At 40.6% G+C, this 9281-nt stretch overlaps 2 protein-coding genes across 5 annotated transcripts in view; both read right to left on the minus strand.

Moving 5' to 3' along the window:
* Positions 1 to 8690, minus strand: part of LOC149246589 (uncharacterized) — a 119109-nt gene extending 110419 nt beyond the window's left edge. For 3 of the 4 annotated variants that reach the window (XM_089457979.1, XM_089457978.1, XM_089457975.1), the window contains exon 1: positions 7815 to 8690. The gene's annotated coding sequence lies outside the window, so the exon portion shown is untranslated. The remainder of the gene's footprint in view (positions 1 to 7814) is intronic. The other variant, XM_089457976.1, reaches the window with a different exon arrangement.
* On the minus strand, positions 985 to 4940 carry LOC149246591 (uncharacterized). The gene is made up of 4 exons (XM_089441897.1): positions 3709 to 4940; positions 2322 to 2940; positions 1931 to 2224; positions 985 to 1122 (listed from the first exon to the last, which is right to left on the minus strand). The coding sequence occupies exons 1-4, from the start codon at positions 4938 to 4940 to the stop codon at positions 985 to 987; spliced, it is 2283 nt and encodes a 760-aa protein (XP_089298023.1).
* Positions 8691 to 9281: the final 591 nt, after the last annotated feature.

Below are 9281 nucleotides of genomic sequence, written 5' to 3' on the forward strand. Positions count from 1 at the left end.
CAAGTTATTTTTTGATAGATGATGTTCAGTACTGCTGAGGCCTGTGCCTCATTGTAAACATATTTTGTTTCATATTAATAGATTAAATTTACTTAGAAAAAAAAATTTATTAACTTGCGGTATGTTTAGAGCCAATGAGCTTCACGTTCAGTATTACTTAAAATGAACCAAATTTAATATACATGGTGGCCTAAAATTACGGTTTGGGGTTATTGACAACCATCATGCCCTAAAATTATGGCTTCGGGTATATAGGCATACATAAAGACCTGAGGTTAGGGTTAGGCTTAAATCCTTCATGCAGAATCGGATTTCAGCCGGAACCCTGATCTGCCCCCCGAAACCCGCCATACCAATACAACTTTCTCTCTCAGAAACCCCAAATCCAAAACCCTGAAAACCCTAGACCAGCTGCAATTTACAGCAAATCAAATGCAATCACCCAGAAAATATAAAACAAAAATCATCTGACCTCGATAACCAATAAACCTACAGTAGCGGTCTTCCAGAGCTCAAAATGCTTGTTGCCTCTACGGAGAAAATACTCGATGTAGATGAAATCCTTTTAATCTACAAACTATGCATTTTTTCTGAACTCTTTTCAAAACGAAAAAGCTTAATTATATTATATAAGATATATAATGGACAAATAGTACATCATGTGTGCTTGAGGAAATAGGAGCAATCTGTACAAAATATTCTAGATAAGATGGGAAAAACATGGCCCATCAGAATAGTCAATCATTTAACTTGCAGATAGAAGACAAAAAACAGCTTCATAAAGGAATATAGTATCCTATGTCATAACAGCTATATTCAGATGTGTCGTTTTAACCTCGACAAAAAACATAAACACAAAACTTCAGTAGCCTGTAAAGATAAAAACAAAACAGGGCATACCTGGGTTCAGCAATGAAAATTGTAGTTAAGTACCAGGGAGGGAAAATTCCTGGATGGAGAAAATTTCCGCATCAGATATTACCTTCATGTTCCAGATACCTGATTTCGATAGAAGACCTTTCTTGGATAAAATGTCAGCTTGCTGGTTCTGAGATCTGTAGATATGTTGAATGGAGCATCCTTCCATCCTCCTCCAAAGATACATGATTCTGTCCATCCAGCCTGCAAGATGTGGTTTATTGATATGGTTCTTTCCCAATACATAATCAACAATGATTTTGGAGTCTCCGTAAATCGTAAGGGAATGTATGTTTAGGAAATGGCAGAAGGAGAGAAGTCCCGCGAGAGCCATCGCCTCGGCTTTGCAATTGGTACCCTTTCCCCCATTCCAGGAAATAAGATATTGTAAGTTTTCCTCCATAATGATATGAACCCCACAACCGCAAGAACTATTTTGAGCTGCTCCGTCAAAATACGCTCTTGGAAGCATAATATGATCATGTGTTTGTTCTGTTTGATTGGACTTTTTTCTCTTGGAAGATTTTGCAGGTAAAGAGTTATAGAGGGATACAATACTATCGAGAACACCCATGAAAGGCTCCTTTCTGTCCTTGAAAATAATATGATTCCTCCATCTCCATATGAACCAGAGGACAATAATAACTAAAGGCCGCCAGGACTCTTTCTGACAGCTCCACCAAATGAAGGCTTCTTTTATAGAGGCATGAGCAATATGAGGGAAACCAAAAAAATCAGCCAGGGCACGCCAAAGTTGCTGAGTTTTATGACATTGAAAGAACATGTGATAGTTGCTTTCCTCAGCAGATTTGCACATTAAACAATACCCAGGCCCAGACCAACTCCTCTTCTGCAAATTATCCCATGACAGGTTTTTGTTATGGAAGACCAGCCATGAGAAGAATATGGTTTTGGAAGGACATCCAGATTTCCAAAATATTATTGGAAAGATTGGGATAGTAAGAGCACCCTTTAAACTTATCAGGTTTAAGTAAATATCCTTTACACATACAGGCACCATTCCCTTTGTGTCCTTCCAAATGAGGACGTCATCTTCCAAAGAACGGCAAATGCCACAGTTTCTCAAACAGTCTCTGATCTTCTCCCACTGCTGAGCCAATACATCAGACATCCCCATATTCTCAACATCCTTCCAAAGAGGGAAAGGGCCCTGCCATGCTGCAATAAGCTTGTTCCAAGAGAAATAACCTTTCCTATGAAAGAAATTTAGAAGCATCTCAGACAAAATGATATCATCCCCCCCACTCAAGAATGGATCAATCCCAATGAGTATCCTATTACCAGTCTGGAAACTCCATACCAAATTTTTTAAGAAATAAGCTTCTACCTTATGGAAACTCATCCATATTGTCGATCCGTAAGCGGATCCAATCTTTCCCAACCTGAACCAGTAAGAAATATCCTTGTTGGCCATATATTTTTTTTATTGTATTGCTCCAGGGACCTTCTCCAAAAATACCTCTCCAAAGAGACTTGCATATTAATGCCTTTCCAAAGGTCCGCAGATCCAGAACGCCCCATCCTCCAAAATTCTTTGGCAAAGAGATATCTGATAGTCTAGATAGGTGATATTTTCTTTGCTCTGACTGACCACCCCATATAAAGTTTGCAGTTAACTTGTTCATCATATGAATGATACTTGCAGGAAGAAAATATAAGTGAGCCCAGTATACAGCTAATTGAGTTAGAACCGATTGAGCTAAAACAACTCTGCCTGCCAAGGAAAGGCATTTGAATTCCCACCCTGAAATCCTTTTATAATACCTGTCTAGTATCCATTGCCAGTCCGATTTAGAATATCCCTTAGCTTTTAACTGAAATCCTAAGTATTTCATTCCATCCTTGATGGACCACGCCTCTATCCCAAAAAGAGAGGATAGACATTCTATAAGTTCCAAATTAACATCATTATGATAGAAAGATGATTTGGATTCATTTATTTGCAAACCTGTAGCTTTTTGAAACCTTTCCAAGATGTCATGAAGACATATCCAGGTAAGTCTGCATAACATGCCGAAAATAAGGATGTCGTCTACAAATAAATTATGGGATATATAATTATTTCTGCAAATCTTCAATGGACGACACCTGTTCTCATCAACCGCCTTGTTGATATGGAGACTTAATGAATTCATTGCCAAGATGAATAATAAAGGGGATAGGGAACAGCCTTGACGCAGTCCTCTGGCAGCTAAGAAATAAGAGGAAGGAAGCCCATTTATAATGATGGCATAATTAACTTGCTCCACACAGGCCATGATCCAGTTTATCATATTAGAATTCAAACCAATTTTTGCAAGTAAACATCTCATGAAACCCCAGTCTAGGCAATCATATGCCTTTCGAAGATCAATTTTCAATATGACTGCTTCACTTTTTCTAGTATGCATGGTGAACAAACTTTCCTGTGTGTTCGCAACAACATCCAATATATTCCTTCCTTTTAAAAAACCATGCTGATCCTTAGTTAAAAATCTAGAAAAAGTGTCCTTAATTCTTTCAGCAATGATTTTAGAAATGATTTTGAAGGAAATATTACAGAGGGATATAGGCCTGAAATCCTGAAAGGAGTCTGCTTCCGATTTTTTTGGAATGAGTGCTATTAGAGTGGAGGAAGTGAGCTGATGTATGCTGCCTGAAATTCGAGAGCCTTCAACCATCCTCAGCAGATCATGTTTAATAAGGTCAAAGAAATGGATGAAGAATTCAATCGTCCAGCCATCCGGGCCTGGACACTTATCCTTCTTGAAGGATTTCATGACTCCTAACAGTTCTTCCTTTGTTATTGGCTGGAAAAGGCACTCATTTTGCGCATCATCAAACATTTGTGGATAAAGATCAATGCCCCATAAAATGTCCTGTATCCTACTATCTCCAGATCTCTTATATTGATTTTCAAAAAATTTAACAGCTTCATTTGAGATGTCTTGTTGTGAGTGAAGAAAGCCTCCCTGACCATCATTTATCTTCCATATAGTGTTTTTCTCACGTCTGGAGCTTGCAAACCTGTGAAAAAATTTTGTATTCCTGTCGCCTTCTTTAAGCCAAATAGCCCTGCTTTTCAGTCTCCATGATGCTTCTTCCTGATCCAGAATCTTTTGCTTTTTCCTTTCAAGCTCTTTTATACGGCATCTCATATTAAATGGAAGTAAGTGAGCAGCCAAAACTCCAGAAATGTTGTCCAGTTCCAATTGTATTTCCCGGAGAGCCATTCTGTTAAGTTGTCTTTTCTTGTATTGCCATTCTTTAACAATCTTTCTGATGGAAGAGAGCTTATCCCTAAAAGTCATATAAGGGGGCATATTATCTCTAGGAGATAAGTCATTCCAAGAATTTTTTATAAGATCATTGAATTCTGGATCTTCTAACCATGATCTGTTAAACTTGAACGGGTACCCTTTTCTAAAACCCTTTTCTCTCCAACTAAGAAATATCGGTCTGTGATCCGATATAAAGCAATTTCCGATGGTTGAGATCGGCATACCCAGTCTGTCAATGATGCTAACATGTAGAATAAATCGATCAAGTCTTTTAGCAATATATGCCCCTTCTATCCTTCCATTGTCCCATGTAGGTTGCATTCTGGGTGGGTTTATGTCAACAAGATTTCTGTGTAACAGCTCATATTTAATACGATCAGCAAGTGGGTCTTTTTTCCTGCTGTTCCCCCATATTTCTTCAGAGTTTAAAGTAACATTTAGATCCCCCGCAATCATCAAAGACTCAATGTCAAATATTTCTGATGAAAATAATTTTTCCCAGAATGGGAGCCTATTCTTGTAAGGGGCGTAAATGTTCAAAATGTTAATAGGACAGTCCTTGCCCCGAATAGAAGCAGAGATAAGGATGCCAGCAAAACATTTATATGCTTTAGCCCTAATCCAATCGGGGTCCCATAATACCGCCAGTCCCCCAGATAGACCATTAGCCTCAGAAGCAGCAATATGCCAGGTAGGGAACATTTTTCTGAAGTAGGAAATAGAAACAGGAGTACTATGCATGGTTTCCTGGATTAAGATAATTTTAGGCTGGGCCGAATAAAATAGATTCTTCAGGGCCAAAAAATTTGGTCTGCCCCGAGACCTCTTATATTCATAGAAAGAATGAGAGTCATTGAGGGTTCTGCTCGGGCAAACTTGCTCTAAGAGGCCCATTCTCAGACAGATCAATGATAGGAACATCAATAAGAGAGAGGTCGCGTATTCCTTTGCCAGCAGAATCCATCCTGCCCCTGAAGTGTCTGCTACCCCTGTTATTTTTTCTCCTCACAGTGATGTTTTTTGCAGAGTTTGGACTTATATGAGGAGGAGAAGGCTTCCCAGGTTTATGAATAGTTAGGGGTCGAAGTTCAAGCGATTTTTTGCTCAGAAGGTAATCAAGGTCGCTACCTACAGAGTTAGTAGGTGAAGACACAGGGGAATTTAGAGGAGTAGCTGATACGTAAGGCTCTTTTCCTTTCTCAGATGGAATTTTTTTTTTTTTGGTGATGGGGAGGATGATGGGATAAATGTAACATGGGAACCCGCAGTAAAATCATTGTATGGATGGGGGAGTGGATTAGGGGGAGGAATTTCTTTATCAACAGGGGGTTCCGGAGGGGGCATGCAAAACTGGTTATAAGCCTTCTTACCGAGTGGGGAAGCTGACCTTCTAGAGCATTCAGGCAAAATACAGTGGCTTGGAGGATTTAGAGACGGGGAAGAAAATTCTTTGAATTTAACTTACATAGGGAAGGTGGAGTCTGGTTGAATTTATCTCCAGGAACAATTACCCTTACCGGCCCACCAGATTCGGTGGGAGATAAACTGATTGAAGGTGATAGCTTTGACATGCCTAAGATATGAGACTTCATCTTATGCCTGTTTGTTGTTGGCTGGAATTTTCCTTGATACATCCGACCATGAAAATTGACAGGTCGACGAGGGCAGTTTTTGATTAAATGACCTGTTCTATGGCATGCCGAGCATCTGAATGGGACTCCCCAGAAGTCCAGTCTCTGATTTATCTTTAAGTCTCCCCAAGATAGCTCGATGTGATCAGGAAACCCACCCCTGTAAGCTTTTTCTATGAGGATCCATGCCACACGCTTGTCTTTTTCCCCGAGACATTTTGGATCAACATAGACACATCTTCCTATAGCATTTCCTATCTCAGTTAGAGTTTCCTTTGACCACAATTCAAGAGGAAGGCCAGGAAGCTTGACCCATATCAGGTTGTTTGAAGGAGTGTTCTTCAACGGATTGTAACCAATGTACCATTTGTAAAGTGCAAGAAAACTCTTTCCGTGTATCCATGGGAGATTTTGAATAATATCCAGATCTCCAGCACTCAAAAAATGAAAACAATACCAGTCTTTCATGAGTTTTGCTATTATAGGAATATAACCCAGCAGTGGTTTCCATTTAAGTCCAAGCCATTTTCGCATCATGGCTTCATCCATCTCTGGAAAATGCCATCGACCCACTAGGGCATGTTCTTGGAGACTCGCAATGCGGTCGGTCAGATAGATGCTGTCAAGTTTAATTGTCGCGGGCGGTGGAATGGTTTTGACAAGTTTCAGGTTATTTTTACAACGAGTCTATGGTTCACCGTCTATGTATTCCCTCCGTGGATAGTCGTTTTGGCTATCTTCCCGCACTTTCCCCACTTGTGACAGGTCATCACCGTCCAGGTCATCAGTTGGTAGAGAGGGACAGACCACCATTTCAGCCAATGTGGACTGCCAATCACTTGACTGGATGGCAGCACCGTGGCAGGCCTCGGCTTGAATAGTGGCACGTATCATAGCCTCCGTGGCCGATGTATCCGAGGAAAGGTCCATGCACCCAGACACAAAAGTACAAAGACGTCACACACCCCGACTTAGTTAGTGGATCAAGAAATCCAACACAGATTCTTTCCAGATCGGGTTATAAATAGAAACTGACACTTACTGAACATAACACCCAGGGAAGTTATGGACAGGAGAGGGAGGGAAAGTCTCACATAAAGTGAAAACTGACATTCGAAGCCTCGAGAATTTAAAAAACACGCTTTCCAGGAGAAAACGAGTTCCGATGTAGACAGAAATCTTCACGCAATAAAGGGTGGTGACGTTCTCATGTAGAAGATAAGAAAAGAAAAGAGGAAATTCGAAAAAACAACGACTGCTACTGACCAAGTAGGTCTGACAAGATCTTCTAAGGTACAATTTTCACTGAAACCCAGAAAATTTGAAAACCCGCCCAATGCTGAATCCGGCCTCGGAAAATAAAGACGCGAGTCGGGAAAGTTTTCCGGCCCGGAATAACCATGTTGATAGAAGAGAGCAGACACACAACTCTCGGAAGACTGAGGATTTCAAAACGGTAATCCGGAAAACTACAGCTTTAAGAGGAATTAGGAAAATGTATGCAGTAACAAATGCATCCCATGACCATTATGTCATAGCCACCCTACCAACCGGGAAAATTTTCAAAACGAAAATCCAGTACCGGAAAAATCAGTGTTCCCCTCGGCTCTGAGAAAAAATGCTTCAAAGCAATACAGCAACAGCAAATTTCATAGACACACCACCATGGACCAATCTTAAAGCGTAAGTCTGTGCATAGCTTGGATATAACAAAATAATTCTTGAGGTTGTTTATGGAAACCCACACCCAACCCAGAGAATGAAACCCCGACATAGATATTGAATTGGTAAACCTCAGGAATGTGTGAATGTCAGAGTAAAAAAATCCAATGTTCCAGACATTTACAGAAAGTTTAGAGCTATCCGCGAAAGATATAGTGAATAAAACAGTCCACATAAGGCTTGAAACATGTTTACATTATCCAGGTTCAAAAACAAAACAATGCAAACAGAAATAAACATGGGAGTTTTCATAGAAACTGACCTGTTCTCCGAGTGAAGAGCACCGCGAAACTGAGGGAGAAAAGAACTTCCTCTGTGCAGGGGCACAAAAGAAGAAATATAAACTGTGGCGGTTTTGAAAACAAAGTTAATATATGAGCAGAAATGGGATATAACAGAGCAGAGATAGTTCCAAAAACACAGTCATCTGACATTCGTCCCCAGAGACGACCAACATCCCCGCATTGTAGAGTAGGCAGGGGATGAGCCAAACCCCGTGCAATAGCTAGGATCGTCGATATATGGAAGGTATCAAAGCCTGTGAGGGAGACACGTTGAGAAGGACAGAAGGCCAAGCGTCAACCTACCAAGGTGCATGCGAGAAGTGCATAGGGTATGCGTAGATAGGCGAGAAGCGTCGCGATTGGATCATATGCGGGCACGATCCTGCGGAATTGGCTGAACAGAAGACCGGCAAGACATACCTGATTGGTCGCGTCTTAGTGCTCTCCACTCGGCGCTCACATGGACATTATTCGTGACCTAGCCCTACAGTCATATCGCAGACTGACCAAGGCGAACAAACAACTTTCTATCAGGCATGAAGGCTTCCCCTAAATTCAAATCAAAATGAGAGGGAGGGCAAGAAAATAAGGAAGGCCTGGCCGCCAGCGTAACGCCTACTCACATTTTTTGTTTTTTTTTGGGATCGGGCTGCTCGTAAGAATCCTCTGTATAAACTCAAAACCTGCCTTTGCATTCCCGAGAGCCTTTGCGCAGGCGCCACCAACGACACATTCTATAAATTATGGTGCGAAGGCTAGAAGGTCTGTAAAACCAGCGAAGTACCAAGATTTCATTAAGGCTGAGGGATGCATTGAATACTACCCAATTGAATACCTACCCAGTTTTCACTAAATCTTTGAGATGAATACAAGGTCGTTTATGAGGTTAATGTGGTTAAATACTCATAGTGCCGGTTCTTATTTTGTAATGTATTTTTTTAATTATTTTTTAAGCTCATATATTAGTGAAATATCATTATATTTGTTATTTAATAAAGGATTAATTTTTTTTCAATTGGTATATATTAATTAAAATGCTATTTATTAAACTGTAGAGAGTAGAGGGATGCATTAATCGCCTCAACATTAATGTATCCAAAACATTCACTTTGAGCGAATGGTGGCGCCTCGGGTTTGCCTTTTGTCTATCCACAATCTAAGAGATTGTGATGGTGGAAAGTTCCTCTCAACTCGGCACTTATGGCCCATCAGGTTGTGGTACACATGTCCACTTAATGGCAATAATGGTTTGTCTGCTAAGAATGTTAAGAATGTTAAAAGTTTGGGCAACAGAAAGCAGGAACGTTGGTTGTAAACAACTAAAGGCAACAGATGACAGAGGGGTTAGTTAGAGCATCCTTTCACAGTCATTATGGTGAGGGAGTGTGGCAAACCTCATTGGGGAAGGAGAGGCAGAGGCAAACCACCTCTCTCTCCCCAGCATA

Source organism: Pinus tabuliformis, chromosome 7, assembly GCF_031772625.1.
Source record: "Pinus tabuliformis cultivar Carrire ecotype Pingquan chromosome 7, CPIR1, whole genome shotgun sequence".
Classification (NCBI taxonomy): Eukaryota; Viridiplantae; Streptophyta; class Pinopsida; order Pinales; family Pinaceae; genus Pinus; species Pinus tabuliformis.